Source organism: Micropterus salmoides, unplaced genomic scaffold (assembly GCF_014851395.1).
Source record: "Micropterus salmoides isolate LMB-PRFRI ecotype aquatic unplaced genomic scaffold, ASM1485139v1 Ms_hic_scaffold_3, whole genome shotgun sequence".
Taxonomy (NCBI): Eukaryota; Metazoa; Chordata; class Actinopteri; order Centrarchiformes; family Centrarchidae; genus Micropterus; species Micropterus salmoides.
The window spans coordinates 31273641-31292399 of NW_024042261.1; the positions used below are offsets into that span (position 1 = coordinate 31273641).

At 37.4% G+C, this 18759-nt stretch overlaps 1 protein-coding gene across 2 annotated transcripts; it reads right to left on the reverse strand.

The window, feature by feature from the left end:
- Positions 1-1239: 1239 nt before the first annotated feature.
- postnb (periostin, osteoblast specific factor b) lies at positions 1240-16655 on the reverse strand. Of its 2 annotated transcripts, XM_038693412.1 has the most exons (22): positions 16499-16655; positions 15887-15985; positions 12545-12609; positions 12180-12337; positions 11941-12105; positions 11693-11839; positions 11031-11172; positions 9896-10108; positions 9643-9777; positions 8905-9053; positions 8612-8748; positions 8298-8428; positions 8053-8183; positions 7721-7823; positions 7540-7607; positions 7165-7210; positions 6953-6982; positions 6502-6615; positions 6424-6462; positions 6288-6335; positions 3386-3445; positions 1240-2639 (listed from the first exon to the last, which is right to left on the reverse strand). In XM_038693412.1, the coding sequence occupies exons 1-22, from the start codon at positions 16615-16617 to the stop codon at positions 2611-2613; spliced, it is 2328 nt and encodes a 775-aa protein (XP_038549340.1). In that variant the 5' UTR covers positions 16618-16655; the 3' UTR covers positions 1240-2610. The 2 variants fall into 2 exon arrangements, with proteins under 2 accessions (XP_038549340.1, XP_038549339.1); XM_038693411.1 differs by having other exon boundaries at positions 6424-6615.
- Between the last annotated feature and the right edge of the window lie 2104 nt (positions 16656-18759).

An 18759-nucleotide genomic window follows, 5' to 3' on the forward strand; every position in this document is an offset into this window, starting at 1 on the left:
GGCACAAATTAGCCCATATCAAAGCTACAATTTTCACTTCATGAGACATGCTTGATAAAGCAAACACAGAGTTGTTAGTATTGATAAGCTACCATCAAACAAAGTTGCTTTCAAGTCATTTGTTGTTACAGAACAGTATAAAGGGTGCTTAATTCACATTTTTGCAAATAAGAGTATTTGTTATATATTCATTTCCAAAGTCACCCTACAAGTTCAGGTGTTATGGTTTTGCAGTCATGTAAGTTAAAGAAACACTTCCCTGACTTGGCACTGTCACTCCGAACTCTTTCAGATTGCTTTACTGCTAGATTACATAATGTTCAATCGTACTTCTCACGTTCTTCTTCTTCTCATGTGGATAAGTAAAGATTTTATTTTATTGCAACCAAGTCTATACATGATGGTGCTGCAGTGGAAAGTCATCTGAGACTACTCACACAGCCACTATGCCAGAAACATGTCAGCACTTTGGAGACGATGTTGCATCCAGATCACTTTCACACAGCTGCATTCAAGGCATTCACTAATATGCACATTTACTGGCCCAGAGAGTTATTTTGGTATGCTTACATGATTGATTTGGGCCAATTAAAAACAGACTGAAACCTCGCCTGAACTCCTACAAATTTTAGGTCAGATGGTAAAATTGTATACTACATCAAGAGAATCACACTATTCATCATACTTTCCAAAATGCAAATGTAAATGTCCTGCAAAATGGAGTTTGATTAGATAATTAAATCAGTCAATGACATCAGTCATTATCTAACTGGTATAACATATTTAATGTATTATTGAATTCTGGAACACACAGAAATGAATGCAGTTTTATTATAAAATTTCACATGCTAATTCCATTTTCTAGCTGTAAGAACATGTTTTGAAAATAGTGTTTTGTCCAAAATCCACAGTGTGGTAAATCTGGTGAATCCATTGTTGATGATACTAGCAGTCTCATAGATGACTTGATAATTGATTGGTAGATCGCTGCTGAGTTCAGTGTGGAAAATGAAAGACCAAATGGAAAAGCAATATGATCCTCCAAAAGATTTTTTCTCAATTCTCAGACAATTTTGTACATGTATAAACCATTTCCTGCTGCGCATCTGACTACATAATGTATTAATTTTCTATGTAGCAAGATGTTACTGTAGCAGTATGTTATTCTTTGTTGGTAAACCAAATGTAACTCAAGAATTTTAGTGAAGGTGGAAATTTTATATAAAAATCAAACAAACAGAAAGATAAATGGTTTATTTTTATGGCCATGGAGAGCTGATTTCCAGCACATCTCCAGCATTACAAACAGACAACTTAATAACAATATTTTCATACTGCCATACTGTATCTGTGCAGCTAAGGATGTCACTGTCACTGAATTAGGATCAGTCAATTCCTTCATTACATAGGACAAGACAATAAACCCCCTGGAACGAAGACAGTGTATCAAAACTCCATTTGAGATATGGTGCCTCTTTATTCATTAGTCTTTAGTGATGTAAAGCAAGTAAGCAAGCAAAAAACAAGGTATAGGATTTAAGTGCTATCATCTATTTTCTATCATACATACAGTACATCTCATACATCATATGTCACATATCTCACATGTCATACGTATTTCTTTATAGTAAATAAGGCAAATATTTTTGTACTTGTTGTTTCATTGGCAGGCAAGTAATTATTTCGATTTTCCACAGGCCACTGACGATGATGAACAGACACAATGCTTCACTTAAGATGTCATTTGAAATATTACTAAATAAAGCAGCATGTCACTGGCACCACAATGATAATGAGTAGGATGACTTCATCTTTTTAATGTACAGTAAAATTACAAATGAACAAAAAATTGCTTTTTCCATTTCTCCATGTTTGTGTTTTACCCATTTTAGTCCATCCAAGAAGCTATAAACTGCACTGAAGAGTTTTGCACATGAGCCAAAAAACAGAGGATCTGGGCCTGACCCAAAGCCACAAGCCTTACAAGTACATTAGAAATGACTCCAAAAAACCAATCTCTTGAGGTGCCCTTTTCAAATTGGTATTTTTATATCAAAGAATGCACTTTATTGGAAGATGTTTGAACAATAAACACGACAAAACTGGCAGTACATTGTTCCAAATGTTACAAGCAGAGAAACAATTTACATGAAACCTTTAAACAATGTACAGCCAGAGAAATTAAAACTATGTAACAGAATATGTCTGAAAACATGTCATCATTTCTGTTATAAATTTTATTATGCTGAGATTTATAAATCTTCCTGAACAGCTAGTAAAATATCTTTGCTTTAACCTTCACCTCTAGTAGAGGCATAGAGAAGTTTTGCTGCATATCTTTAAAGTCATGCCAACATGATAATTTGAACACTGTTTACATATGCTGAATTCAAAGACTCTTTTCAAACATTGCACACTAGTAGAAATAAATCCAAAGCACCATTAAATTGTTTATGAAATTAATTTTCTTTTTGTCAGTTATACCTATTGCAGGATATTTGAAATCACTGACATTTTAAGTGTATCCCCTATATTAAAATTCGAGTTACAACGGCTGGGTTTGGTGTTTCTCTCTGCCTTTAAAACGTTGATATTCTCATCCGTCCATGCTCAGTCCCATCCCCTTCTCCTATTGCCAGCTGGTAAAAAAAGGAAAAGAATACAACCATAGATACATGTCAGTCAGCCAACTCACGTGGAATAAATTATTATCTGAATATATTGCAAACACTGCATTGAAGTTTGGCATCTAGGCTCTGATGTCTTCACTCCCCCCAATATATATATGCTAAACTCAGCACAGTAGGAAGTGGGGAAAATGATATCGTCATACCTTGTTTGTTCAATTCCTTCAAAACTGAAATGAAAGACAACCTATTGTGGTTTTATGGTGGGTTATGTAAAGGATTATTTCTTGGCCAGACACAGACACTTCCTAAAACATTCCTAAATCGATGTCTTCTGTTTTTATTTCAGACTTGCTTTGGAAATTTAAACATCTGTTTCCCATGCCAATAAAGCCTCATTGAATTGAATATAGTTAATAAGTGAGCGTCAGAGGTTGGTAGACAGATATAGCAACCTTTGAACTGAGCCAGACTAGCGGTTTGTACCTCTTTCATGTCTTCTAAGCTATTGGCTTCTGGTTGTTGCTTCATATTTATCATACAAACATAAGAGTGGGATCAATCATCTCATCTAACTCCTGCAAGAAAGAGAGTAGTAGACTAAGCATATTTCCCAAAATGTTGAATTATTCGTACACCCACCATGATTGAATATGCCATGTAAATGTAACAGTGGACTCAGTATGGCTTGAACTGGCTCACAGGCTGCATTTGTTACAAATGCAGGATTTGTTTTAGACTGGCTGATTTTACTTTACCTAAAACTCTTTGGAGAGTGGGATTCTTTTCAATGTCAGCAATTTCTGAAAGGTCAGCTCCTGAAGGAAAAAGAAAAACATCCTTAAAGTGAAACTGGAATATGTGCTGTCAGAAACTTTACCTTATATAATAATTAGGGATGTGACACTTAAACGACAAGACAAAACACAAGATTGGGTTTACAAGATCGAAACGAGACGAGGCAAGATTTTAACACTATTTTTAGGAAATCTACAATGCTGAATTATTTGAAAATTAAACACTCAATTTCCTGCATTTTGGTGAATTTTCTGCACCAATTTAAGGAGGATATATTTTATTTATGTAAAGGGAAACAATTCAAAATACACTGGCATATAAAACGGTAAGGCCCTCAGGCATTCTGTGCTGCTTTCAGATATGTTTCTCTTGTAGTTCAACTTTTCTCACGTAATATCATGCCTGCAGAGTCAGCACACATACAGGCATGAATTAGTCTTCCCTCCTCTTTTGTGTCTTTGTTTGGGGTAGTAACCTCTTTAAATGTGCACCTTGTCACCTCAATGATAAATTAATTCATTTTAATTCAGTTATAAACTCCTGGACTTTAATTGCTCCTGTGTTTCTGCTCATGTTCAAAACTTTCACATGCACAATCAGAATCTCAGCCTCATATCTGTGTTCTCTCTCATGTCGAGAAAAAAGTCATAATATAAGAAGACTAGCGTCATCGTTTGATGAGTAATCTCTTCAGACTTGACTTGGACTCGAGGTGCGGGACTCGTAAACAATGTTTATTTTTAGGAAACGTCCGATGAGCTTGCTGTTATTCCCCTCCCTCTGTTACCTTTAACCTACCTACGTAACACATATTACGTATCTGCTGCGCATGGCCACACGTGAGAGAGGACAACAAACACTGGAAGGTGCTCCACCATTCATCATAAACTTTGGCTTTAAAACTTCATACAACAAGACCCAAACAAAAAAGCGCTAAATGCAAAAAAGGTTAGTAACCTAAGGTTAGTGAATATGTTTAGCTCAGCATTGGCCATCTAACATTAACTTGCTTCTTACTTTAGCTATGACCTACGGGAGGTTATGTCTATCGTTCGCCATGAAAACTTGAATGAGCATTTATTTACTTGCCAAACTTGTGGTGGTCGATTAACGTAATCATTTACGTCCCACTGGCTGCCATCACGTTAATTATTAATGCTGGCTGCAAACAGGTTACAGGTTTATTGTTCGTTACAGTTTTATTTAGGTAATGTTACACTGGGTTTGAGAGTCTGGGGAATGTGTTACCTTACAGGAGTTTAAGCTGAATTTGATTGTATTGCACATTACATGGTTGTGCTCTGTCAAAAACAGGTTACAGGTTTATTGTTGATCATGCATCCATCGTTAACCGCTTATCCAGGGTCGCAGGGGGCTGGAGCCAATCTCAGCGAGTGAAAGGCGGGGTACACCCTGGACAGCTCGCCAGTCCATTGCAGGGCCACACATAGACAAACAACCACTCACATTCACACGTAAGGACAATTTTGGAGATTTCACTTAGCCACCAATTCACTTAGCCTGCATGTCTTTGGACGGGGGGAGGAACCCGGAGACAACCCGCGCGGACATGGGGAGAACATGCAAACTCCACACAACCGGGGTTTGAACCCACGTCCTTCTTGCTGTGAGGCGACAGTGCCAACCACTGCACTACCGCACCGCCCTGATCGTGCAACGTTACAGTTTTATTTAGTTATAATGTTACACTGGTTTGAGAGTCTGGGGAATGTGTTGACTTACAGTAGATAATGAGCTGTCATTAATTGCATTGTACATTACATGGTTATGCTCTGTAAATTAAAAACAGTTTACAGTTACAGAATCCCTTACAGCTATGCAGTGTTATAAGCAGCCTGGATTGAACGCAGCAGTTAATACAACATTAATTATAACCACGAGTGACTTGAGACTTGACTTGGACTCTTGCTCAAAGACTTGAGACTTGACTTGGATTCTAACTCAGTGACTTGAGACTTGACTTGGACTCTAGTTCAGTTACTTAAGACTTGACTTGCTAGCTCAAAGACTTGTGAGCATCTCTGACAATACGTTATTGCTCCACTGGTGTTTTACCCTCCAGACCGTTTGACCGGCACAGTTTAGGACTGCATTTGTGATGAGGCAGAAATCTTAACACAAATCCACAACATGTTAACTTCAGAATCTCCGATAAAGTGAAGCTCACAGTCCCAAACAGAGCAAGCTTGCGCCTCAATTTTTAGATGTTATATTGCCAAACTCTACCACTGCTGGGCTCACAGCACTACAGGGTTAACCTGAATACTACCGCAGCGCACGCCAGTGTCACATCAGCTGGGCAGAGTTGATTCTCTCCGCGAATCTACGTTATCAGTTATACATTTAATTTGTGTAGTGACAGCATCCTTTTTAACCTTGTGAGATCTCATGGCAAGAGATCCCTAATATTCTGGTTATTTTAGCCTTAATATACCAATGATAGCATTCACATTGTACCTAAACAGCTTCATGTGATTTACAAATTTGTTTTAAGTCATTTTAATCAACCATTAGTATCCATTATAGTATGTTTGTATATTACTTTATTATTTTATTTATAAGTGGGAAATTGCAAGCTAATGTTAGCTAACTCACGAAGCTCTATGGGAAATTGTAGCAAGCTAGTAGGCTAGCATTTAGGTATAGGTATATTTTGTATTTGCAAAAGAAAATGCATTAGTTTGTTAATGGGGTTATGTATTTACAAACCACGCTGTATTTGTTAATGAATTATAGAGTATTTGTAAAACATGTTTGTTAGGTTTAGGCAGGATTTTAGCTCCATAATAAATAGAATTATCCTTAAATTTCTGTGTTCAAATCTGAATTAGTTCTACTGACCTTCCAGGTTGATGTGAGTGGTGCCAGTGCGAACTGAGGACTGAGGGCCTGTAGAAGACAGCATTCATGAGTTCTTAAGACAATAAATTATATAAGGCTTATGACATATTAATTCAAGTAAACTTTTTTTTTTAACCTGAGACAACCCTGGTGACTTTGGTGATGGACGGTTGACCTTCAATGACCCTGGTAACTTTGGTGGTGGAGGGTTGACCTTGGACGACTCTGGTAACCTTAGTAATGGTGGGATCCCCTTGGACAAATCTGGTAACCTTAGTAATGGTGGGTTCCCCTTGGACAACCCTAATCACTTTGGTTACATCAGGAACTAAAAAAGCAAAGAAGTCCTGTTTCAGTACATTGCAATTACAGGCAGCACAGCATTGCCCTTTGATACAGATAATTTGTAAAGGAATCACAACAAATGGACCTATGGACAAAATTGTAGTCCAAGATTATTTTTGCAAATTTGTTAGAATTTTACAAATTGTGTAAATTGACATATTTTTGTTCGGGAATTTTATTAAATAGGAAAATTGTGAATTCAACTTTGATCCATTTTTATTGCTGACTGGTACAAGAATTAGCCAGTAGCAGATAATAACAGCCAACAGCCTGATTAGAAATGACATGACGATGATACTATATAATCTTCATTACTGTACCTTCCTCGACGACACGAGTGATGATCCTCTCTGATAACAACAAGTGATAAGAAATCCATTAATGACAATGAAGAATGCCTTTTAGAAGATTAAAAATACTGTATTGCAATTTTTTTTATAAAAACACAAGTAGGCCTATCAGTTCAGCAACAGTTGTGATTGTGACATTGCGAAGGAGGTAATGAAATATACAGAAAAATATTGCTACTTACTCATAAATGTAAGCGGAATTTCCTGATATCTGATTCCTGAAATATACTGTAAAAAAGGTACACATCTGTTATAGCAGATACACATTAGCAAAATGGTGTACAGTATGACCATACTTTAAAAGGTTTGTATGTACTTCATAACAAATGCTATAATTAATGATTCTGTGGAAAATGTTCACATTTAAAGGAAAATAAAACAATTGCCATGCTAAGTCAGAACCACTACACACACTATGATAGCCTTGTTTAAAACCACTAGCCTAATGCCCTGCACAGATGGATAAGTACAAGACAAGCAGGTTCTTGTCTTGTACTTATGTTGAGTAACATAACCTTGCAGCTTTCATAACAAGAGGTACATTTTTGATACAACACCTTGATTTGCATGTAACTGATGAGCCTCTTCAATAGCATTAAGAAATCCTGGCTTCCAACAGGGACATCTGGAAGAAAGCGCAGGGCGTTAACTGCGGTCGGGCCTTTACAACAGTATATCTCTTGACAGATTTACAAAAGTAAGGGGATATTAACAAAGTTGATGGGTTGAAAATTGTACCTCCAGGATACAAGACATGGTTGACGAAGTGAATGACTCCATTTGTGGCCATGATGTCCGATTTAGGGATGTTTACAGAATTCACTTGCATAGTCTTGTTTGCCTGGGGGACACATTTAAAACAATTACAGACTAGAAAACCACAAAATTAGGGGCTTGAATAAACCTGTCTTTTAAGTATGAAGAATGAACTCTACAGTAAATGCTGTTATTGGCTTGCTGAGATCACTGAGTTACAAAATAGTTTTTTGTACTTTACATCATTACTACTTGAATTACTCTAGAAATAAAGTTTATTGACTTAAGATACGAGCTGTTCACCAAATACTTACAAATGTCACTTTGAGGTTGCTGCCCTGGAGAGTCTTGAGTAGGTTTGTTACCCAAATCTCCAAACCACCACCAATGAAGACACCATTGTTGATGTGATACAGAAGGATGGTTCTGAGAGCATTTATGTCACCTGAAATAAGGAACGGCAAAAATAAACTACTATTAATTTATTTTGTGGGATTTTTAACAAGCAACATATATTCTTGAAACACATTAAATTATAAAAGGAGTCTGTGAGACCTACTCTTCAACAAGGTCAAATCACTGTCGCTCAAACCAGTGAAAGCTTCATCGCTTGGGGCAAACAGAGTAAATTCTCCCTCCTGTTTCAGCAGGTCAGTCAAGCCAGCTGCTTTCATCAGAGACAAAAAGATCCTGCAGCACAGAGAAGAAAACAGTGGCTGTTACAGAAACCGCTGAGGGCTGACATATTGCAACAACAGCACTTCCAATATGTGCCATGTGGATTTAATGGAAAGATACAGAAATATGTGGTTTGAGTATTATGCTGCATTTTAATACCACAGTCAATTTTCACTAACATTGCTCTGTACTCACTTGAATCCTCCATTTTCTGTCAGAATCTCAAACATAGTTTTTTCCGCTGGCTTCAACAGAGTCTTCATGAGATGAAGGGCCCCATTACTTCCTTCTTTACTGCCTCTTACCAGACAGGCATTCTCAATGCACACAGCCTGCAGAAATAATCCACAAGTTAAAGGCAAGGGGATTCATGTTACATCTGAAGAATATGAGGACTGATGGTGAAATTATATGGGTAATCCACATAGTGTGTGTTTTTTGACAACCAGACACAATTTTGGGGCACAGCTTCAGAGAATAGGACGCACTGTGCGATAGATGAAGACCCTCAGAAATTTTCCTCCAATGGTCTCAAGCCTCTGCCCATTGTATAACTGTCCCAGGACAATCTTATTCTTCAAGATGTGGTTCTCCAGGATAATCTTGAGCAATCTCTGATCCATGGACATCACTTCATCTGTAGGGAAAAGAAATAGTTTTATATTTCCCATTAAAACTGCATACCAATAATATACCAGCAGCATTGTACATTAACATCTAATGTATTGTCTTTAGCAACAGAAATAGCATTTATATTCTTATTCTTATTATTTTAGCTACAGTGTCCCAAGAGCAGTAGCCACAACACTAACTTTGGGCAAGACATATCTGCTCTCACTTGATCTACTGCACAGTTCTGTAAGTGGACCATGTACAGTAACCTACAAATATGTCTCATGATTTGTAGGTTACTGAACATACTTTACAGTATGTAATGTAAGTGTCCTGTAACATCCAACTGTTGTTTTTGCGCATTCCTTGCACCCATTTAAAACTGTATGCACATAAAGATAAAAGTATTCTACCTCGATTAATTACACATTCTTGTTACAGAAACAAAACTACTCCCACCAAGTAAAGTCCAGGAATGTTCTCTGGGGCACTGAACAATATTCCCTTTTATTCCAGATTTTGACTGAGTGTGGAATGGCCAGGGTTCATATTTAGCCAACTTCGAGTTGAAAACAGAGGGACAGGCATGATGTAATGATCAGTATGTGACTCACCAGTGAAGGCAACATTGAGGGGAGCCAGCAAAGTGTACTCAGCATCTGCTCTCATGGCAGAAGAAAGGCCCAACTCAGACACCAAGTCACCAAAGGTTGACTGGGAATTTCCCAACAGTTCCATCACCTGTTTAGCTTAAAGGGCACAGGAAATCCCAACACCAGTGAGATACAGATTTTAGAAAAATAGCCTGGCACAATATATATATTTCTGACACTTAATTATGAGGAAAAGAGGAAATGGGAGTCTAACCTGAGTCTGGCATGAGCACTTGGTCAATAAGGTGGATGACACCATTGGTGGTGACAATGTCCTTCTTGTGCACCATCTTGATGCCGTTGACTGTTAAACTTTCGCCATCACAACCAATCTCAATGCTGTTACCCTCCAAGGTCTCATAAGAGTTGCCAACTGTAATGGCCTCAGAGCACTGGACTGAGTCCAGGAGGTGGGAATTAAGAAGAGCTGAAAAAGCGAGACAATGTTTTAATTTAATGTGTGGTTTAGGTGTATAGTATATGTTTGTTTCAATGAAAACCAGGTCAGTTGGCTGCATGGTTTTATGTTTTATGTTCTTTCTCATGTTACACTGCAGCTGAGGAACCCTGGGAACCTGAAGACCCTTTTGATCCCTTGGGTCCTTGACTGAGAAGACTTGGGATTTCTTCACAGTTATGTTTAACGTTGTGTTAAATGGTCTGATCCAACATCATAGGGTAAGCTGTGGACTAATAAAAAGTTTTGTGTTGTTGCCAATTTGACCAGCTTGCTCAGTGAAGCAGATGTTTCCTGCCTCTCACACAAAACAAGCTAATATTAATGTTAAAATTCTGTACTTTTTTGTTGCTTTCTCTGTGATTTTTCAAGAGCTCCCAGTCATTGCATATTTGAAGACTTCTCTGATTGACAATTATAGTGCTACAGTTTTTGCAAATGTTTAGGAAAAATAGTCATAGCCACAGTATATTAATCCTAACCTACTCACAACATTTATAAGGGTCATATGATGTGTTGAATTGTTTGACTTTCTACCCAAAATATCACACATGACTTCAAACTAGGCACTAATTTTTATTACTCTCAGACACAACTTTGGTATGTGTAGCTTGCCAAATGTGTGTAAGTTCCAGATCCATTATGGCTTCATCTGTTTTGAATTGGAAGAAGTTGAACATGTGAAAAAAACACTTTATGGGTGACTTAGTCTTAGTCAAACATGCCGCCAGGGAACCACTGCATTTCTTTTCCTGTACCATCATCATTAAATATAAATATATTCCTAGTTTTCTACAGTTAAAATAAAGCCCCAGTCTCTGCTGCAATATTTTAAATTGCCTTGAGTGATCATTTGGGCATTACAGACCTCCAAGTATAAAAAGTCATTAACCTTTGAGGACCTCCTTGTTGCTATGAAGTCTCTCCAGAACGCCGCTGTCAAGACTCTCAAAGGCTTCATTGGTAGGGGCAAAGAGAGTGTAATGTCCTGGCTCACCCAGCTTCTCCAACAGTCCAGCGCTTTCAGCCACATCCTAGATGATGATTTCCCCAGGATTATGTTTAGTGAACTTCAATAAACAATAGAGTGCAGAAACTATTGCATATAGGCATAACAAGCACAATCATCTGAAATTTTTATTTAAAGTAATAAAATCACAAATACAAGCTCTGCATGTGTTTTAATTGCATTGAAATACCTGCATAAGTTGAAGCCTGAAGTCTTTGTCTAGTTTTGCTGTTTTGTGATTGATTGTACCTGCAATATTTTTTTAAATTTTAACTTGTAATGTGTTCAGGGCCTACAGACAGACATTTTAACTTTAGCTAACTCATTTACTGTTGTGTTCACTATTCCTGTTAAATGAAAAAGTAAAGGAAACAAATGATTTGTCTTCTTTGCCCTGTTAGTTGTCTTGCATTGCTGTGAAAACTCCCTTATCAAATACCGATGCAACCCAACATGACCCACCTTTGCAGCAGTGTTTGCAATTACTTCAGAATCCTTGTCCTTGAGGAGTTTACATTATTTCACCTAAACCTGTTTGTACTCACGCTCAGAGTTGTCAGGTCATCGTCAACCTCAATGACATTTTGGATTGTGTTTCCAACAGCGCTGATAACACGGTCAATGACATGCACAACTCCATTGGTAGCAATCTGGTTGCCATAGATAATCCTGGCACAGTTCACAGTCACCACCTGCACATAATATAAATAGACTTCAATGTTATACCACTGAAAAGTGTTTTTAGTACAACTACAAGCAGACTGCTATGACAACACTGAATTATAACACTCACCCCATTGGGATAATGGTTAATTTGGAGACCAAGGTCATTGTACATGGAGGTGACTGTCAATCCATTCTTTAAATCTTTGGTCAAGAAGCGTTTGTTGGCCATGTGAAAATGCAGAGCGTTGTACAGCTCAATGTTGACATTGCTGACCAGTGCACTCCTCGTGGCCTGTTAGGTGGGAAAAATAAGATGTTAAAACCGACAGAGAGGTTCCACAGCTTTTTGTTTTGTTCTTGACTCACCTCATCCAAATCCTCCCAGGCATCGTTGCTGGGGGCAAAGAAGGTGAAGGATCCAGATCCCTCTATCTCAGTCCTTAGCTTAGAAATGTCAGCGTATCTTTGGGTTGAGGTGGCCTTCACCAGACCCAAGGTGTTATAGACATGGTCAATTTGGGCCACTAAGAAATACATTAACAACAAGTATTATTACATGTCAGCATGTCTTTCTGAAAATAGAAAAAGAAATAGAAAGACTACATGTGTTGACAATATGTTGCTGTTCTAGTTTATTTAGTCTGATTTCAAAAACAGCAGACAGCTGCTCTACAGTTGGAAGAAATGGCCTCATCTAACCTTTATACACTGTAATATTTAATGCACTATACCTGCAGGGCAACCACGCATGCCCTCCAGCTTCGTGTACCCCGGGCAGCACTCATAAAGCACAGTCCTGCAGGCAAAACACACAGATCATAAATGTGGGTCTCACCTTAAATAAGTAGATACTTTTAAATACTACTTAAAAGTATACATTAATATGGCTGTGTGGCAAATTTTTATTTTTTCTGGCTGCCATGTATTGAGCTGACTCATCATTTGAAGTTGGGCTTGTGTATCCAGTGGATCCATCTGTAACTCATTATCTCTTTCATTATCCAAACAAACTATGTGATCCAAATGCTTAGGCCAAAACCTAATGGAAATGGTGCCTTGAGGATTATGCTACCATTACAGTAGTAGATTTATATTACCAAGACCTCCTCTTTGAAGCTAAACAATTAGTTTGGACACTACTTGGCATTTGGTTAACCTCAGAAACATTACGATTTTGGCCTTGAAAAACTGGAGAGTAATTAGAGTTGAATTTTAGGAACATGTTGACACAAGGAACATTTAAATGTCTTTATGGAAACTGTTGAGCTAATCTGAAGAACAATGTTGTCACCAGAATTTACATCTTATTTTTATTTTTTTTACATACTTTAGAAAACTAATATTGTGATTTCGGTTTGGATAAATTAGTTACAAATGAATGAACATTTTTATTTGCTGTTGGATAAACATGTTAGAAGCAGTCTCTTCTTTCCACTTACTGTGTACAGCACCGCATGGACACTGTAGCCTAAGGAGGATAGTAAAAATTCTAAGCACATCTGCTACATATAAACATGATTATACCCCTTGCATCAGCAGGTTTGCACATGTTGGAACTACATTGTTTCCAGCTCTTGGAAGACAAGACATTTGGAGATGTATATTCAACTCAAATAACTAACAGGTATGCAACTAGACCCACAAAAAGTACACCACAGATGTAGTTACTAGGCGTAAACAATACCACATGTGTCCAGAGTTGGCTGGAGAGTTCATTAGTGCAGATTGTGTTTTCTTGTTAAAAAACAGGGAAGCTGCTTATTCTGACATTTTACAACTCAACACTATTAAAGTAATAATGACAAATAGTAAAAACATTATCAAGTCCTCATCTTTTACAAATTGATCACTTTCAAATGTCACTATGTAACAACTAGCATTCTATTTGGTTGTGTATGGGAGTAAACGGTGTATGGGCTGCAAATCTGAGGAGTTTGCCAAAGTTAAGCAGTTCATCTTCATTAGCAGATTCCTTGTGACATGTGCCCACCAGGAAAGCTATCTTATGTGTGGCATTTGTTGTTCAAAATGGCCAATAGTGACTTTGTCTGTAACTATACAGACAAAATCACTATTGTCCATTTTGAACAAACAAATACATACTTGAATTGAATTATCTGGTAACTATACACTATACAAATATACTGCACACAAGAATAATCTTATGTGGATAGAACAAACAATTCACAACTAAACATTGAGACTTTGGATCAAAGACTTCAAAGTATGATTTGCTTCCTTTACTGCAGTGAGAAGCTCACAGCTGCTAATGTTTTAGACAGGGTACAGACTGAGGCTTCTGGGTCATGGCTAACTGGATCTCTTTAACAGCTGTATTTGAATAAAAAATGAATAGAGTTGGAGGGACTGGGAAGAGATCACACAAGCCCCATTGGGGCAGAGTCAGCAAAGCCATCACTACATTGCACTCCCACACAGAGGGCCTGTGTCTGGCCATGGAGATGGAAACTTTTCACTTGTCAGCATTTCTATAAAATAATCTTTCCGCTAAGGTTCATGATAAACATTCAACCCATCACTAATGGGCAGTTTGGAAGTTTTGTTGTACAAAGCTTTCTTGGAGATTCTTGGAATTTGTTGAACCTCAGTGGGTGGAGACAAGTACTTTCACTGGGCTATTAAAATTCGACTGGGCACCAATTGCCAAAAACTGTTAACTACTGTTCAGTTTAAGACATATTAGATCATCTTGGTCAGTAAGTTAGACTGAATTACAGTAGGAGATATGTCTTATTATATTGTATCTTATACACAAGTTTATGTGGAAAGCTAAATTGCCCTTTAACATGTTTGTCCACCTCTGAATACTGTTTAATGAACATTTCATTAAAAAAAACAACTTAAAAGTTAAATTTAGGTGGGGTGGGGTATGCGATTCTAATCCAATACACTTCTTTTTGTCAAATTCAGCAGATAACTCCTCATGGTCCACTGGATGGTCCAGTCAGGGTGTGCACTGACATTTTATTTTGGTGTTTGTACAGCCGTGGTTCTGTAAATGGGAAACAAACAAAGAGTCTGGACTAAGCACCACCATTCCAGCCATTATTTGTGTGTCTGTTAACAATAAATCTCTTGCCCAATGACATTTAGTTTACAGTTTATTTTGCCAACATATGCTGTTGTTGTGATGTTAGCTATGGTAGCAGGAGAGTTGTGAATATAGCTGTCTGGAGCTGGTGTGCTGGCTCTGGGAAAGCGTCTCCTTATTTCTGCATGTTAGCTTTGCAGCAGCAAATGTTGCATCGGTTTGCTAACCCACAGCTTAGCCAAAGTTAATTTTCTTGCTGTGTCGTTGTTTGCTTTATCTCATGGTATTTGTCATAGTATTGGGTTTCTCCAGAATCATTTTTAATTAACCAACTAATCTATGTAAACTTAGTTTGCAGCCACATAAGAGATATTTGTGAAACTCAAATTGGAATCTTCAGTATAGTAATAAGATTTGCTTTCAGGAGACCTTGCATGAGCATAAGATTTAAATCAGTAAATCTGTTTACTGATTACTGATCATAATGACGTTGGCCCAGTAGCAAGCATAGGGAACATGTATGCATGTGTGTGGGTGTATGCGTGTGGGGGGGCTATTAAATAGGCATGGCTTTGATCCATGTTGAAACAAAAAAGTGCTGAGAGAGCTAGAACAATAAGGGAAAAAGAGGCTGACTAGAATGATTGAGCTTTTCCATTCATGAATACAGTCAACATTTTGCAGCCACATCACATCCTGGAATCAGTGGTTCACCACTGTGGCATCCAGCGAAGACCAGGCTTCCAACGTTACCTAAACCCTAAATTTCCAGTTTATAGGATTGAATAGGACAGTCTTCAGTACAAAGAGTTTAGGGCTGCTTCAATAAATGTGTTTTTCATTTTAAGCGGTAGTTTAATTCAAAGTAAGATAACAGATGTCTCTCTCCGTGGAAACATTCAAGTGTCCACCAAAACCCTTCAAGAAAAAACAGCTAAGGAGAAGCAAACACTGAAGAGAAATGCTATATTTTCAAAAATGCACAGAACTTGTCCTGTTGGAAACATGAAATAACACTCACGCTTTCTTTCCACAGATGGCCCCTTGGTGCCAATTACGACAAGTACTAAAGTACTTCTTCTTGGTCCCCATGACCTGCTGGAGCGCGCAGACATTGGGTCTGATGAGAATTCAGGGTGAAAAGGAGATGAAGCATTAATTTCCAGGTACAAGACATGAGCAAGATTCTATGGAAACTCTGATATAATTCATATTGAAATTATTATGTGACAAACTGCCCCTGCTGGGTAAGACAAGACTGTCAGAGTATCTATAAATATTTGCCAACTACCCCTGCTGCTTTGGAAACCAGACAGTCAATTATGAATAATGACATTCATGCCTGCTGGATATGAAATTGGTTTGTCGGATTTGAGTTATGTTTCTAAAACTATCTCTGCTGGCTTAACCTTTTAAGTTAAATGCAATATTATTCAATAACATTTCATGACATATGCCATAAATGAACAATGTAGCAGATTTCATCTAAATAGACAGAAATGTGCATAAATGCTACAACTGATGCTTGTTATTTTCAAGGTTCAACAGTATTACATGTAAAATGAAAGAACATTACATCAAAAGGGTGTCAAAACTCCAATATAATCAGGATGAAAAATATTGATAAGCTTACCCTTCTTGTCTTGCCCTGATGCGACTGTGAGCGACTATTTTGTCATAAGCTGAAGAATCAGCCTTGTCAATTGTAGAGAGCACAAAGAGTGCAAAGACAGCTATAAAAAGGAGCTTCATCCTTGGTTCACTAGCTAGCCAGACCCAGAGTAATGGGAGAAGACTCAGAGTGGGAGTTTATATACCACAAGTCTCACCCCCCTACTCAAGGAGGATGGCAACATTTCATGCGTACATGGACCACCCTATAAAAAGACAGACTTCTATACACAAATATACTGAGCATTTTTTGTGTGATAAATTATGCAAAATTATATTTAGTTAATGCTTTTATGTATTGAATAATTTATGAAGTAGGACCACAACCATATTTAGAAAACTTTGCCATTCCTCTTTTATGCAGGTTTAAAAGGGCATATATTTGATGCATTTCTCACAAAATGATTTCTTATGTAAATTTCTAGACTTCTTTATTTCACTTGTTTTAAGAATTCAAAAAGTCACATTACAGCACAAGCACAAAGACAGTGTTACTTGATTTAGACTAATTAAATAACACAGTTGATTGAATTATCACACTTTTTGCTTAACATTAGGTTTTGAAGAAATTGCTTAAGTAAATATATTTCTCAGTACATAATACTGTGCACAATAGCTGAGCATATTTTTTAGAGCCCTGAAGCTGAGTGCCACAATAAGAGATATCATGAGCAGATGGGATAGAGAATCCAGCTGTATCTTTTCTGTAAAAGTGTAATTTATTTGGACTGCAAACAAGGAATATTGCATAATATCTTCTTTGAACAAATGCCAGAGCACTGGTTGTATAAATGTCTCTGAATGTAGTTTGCCACCTAGTGGTGTGAGGGAGTGTATGCAGTTAGTCTCATTGCATTACTGTTTTACATGGTTAATATTTTCACATTATCATTTTTACATTGGAGGGTATGGATACTGGGTGAATCATTATTTGAACTATTAAAGACTTCCCATAAAGCCGAGACCCAGACAACCCAAACTTCACTTTTTTGTTTTGAAAGTTCAGGTTTTTTCAGTTCTAATTTCTGTATATCAATCAAACTTCTTTTATCATATTGTCAAATGTATCCTCACTGGAGCCACACTTTCCATTTAAAGGCACAAACCCAATCTATATCTGAAACACTTAAACTGATTGGCAAGTCTTGTACTACATGAATTTACAGGGCACAGACATTTGTACTTTAATATTAAACAATAGCATCTTAGCGATAACAACAGACACAACAAAATAAGCGTTTGTGAAATGGGTCAGATGTGAAATCCCAGAAGTATCCCAGTAGTTGCTGCAACTCATAAACAGCTTGAGCATACCCAAGTGGCTTACACCATTTGTTCTGCCACATGTTGCTCAACCTCCTGGCTTGCCAAATGTTACAACTTTGAGCAGGAAAGTAATGTCCCCCAGGCCAGCTAAGTTAATGGATTGTAAAAAATGGGAAAAGACCCAGCCCAGGATCAAATACTGCTGCACAGATTTGAGACAAATGGTCTTGCTTATGCTTGTGTATTTTATGTATGTTTAACAGTGATCCTGAGAGTAGAAAAGTTTTAAATATCAGAAAATAAACAATTCAGCAAGCTGTATGTCCTAAAGATGACACTTTCAAGGCAACAAGGCTCTTATGAACCAGATTAGTCAAGGCCTTTAGAAATTCACTTATGCATAAAATCCCTACCCATTTTTTTAACCTCTCCTAAAGTTTCAAAGACTGTAACACATTAACTTTACAATCCAAACATTCCAATGAGCAGGCAATTTTCAAACTAAAGACTCTGTAATTGCTTGCATGGAGAAATAATGGCATTGATTCAACTCACTGCAGTGATAATTAAATGCAGTGTGGCTTTTACACTTTGACTCAGAGCACTCTGAATCACTCACTTTCACAGACACACAAACACAAACACTGATGTGTCACAAAGAATGGATAAAGTAGGTTTTGATCTCAATTAAAGTTTACTCTCTTTGTATGTTGCTAGTGGGCTACTTTTAAGTGAAAATTAAAGGAAGAAAATGCTACAGCAATCTAAATTGAGTGAGCTTTTTAGATATAGTACAAATACCAAAATATTCTGTTGATTGGCCTTCTAAAGATAGTGTGACTTGCTCTCGGCTGCTATGGTAACAGCAACCTAAATACTTCATCCAGCACCTAAGGTTGCTTGCAGCTTCAAGCTTTGAAGGTGTGAAGTTATAAATATAGAATATGAGAAAATAAA

What these genes read in the sequence shown, in the direction of transcription:
- postnb (XM_038693411.1), bottom strand. Translation starts at nt 16,617, where the DNA reads ATGAAGCTCCTTTTTATAGCTGTCTTTGCACTCTTTGTGCTCTCTACA. An exon ending in CCTCAATGTTGCCTTCACTG is followed by an intron (nt 9,054 to 9,642) that starts GTGAGTCACATA and finishes TTTTCCCTACAG; the next exon opens with ATGAAGTGATGTCCATGGAT. An exon ending in GGGTCTTCATCTATCGCACA is followed by an intron (nt 8,749 to 8,904) that starts GTGCGTCCTATT and finishes TTATTTCTGCAG; the next exon opens with GCTGTGTGCATTGAGAATGC.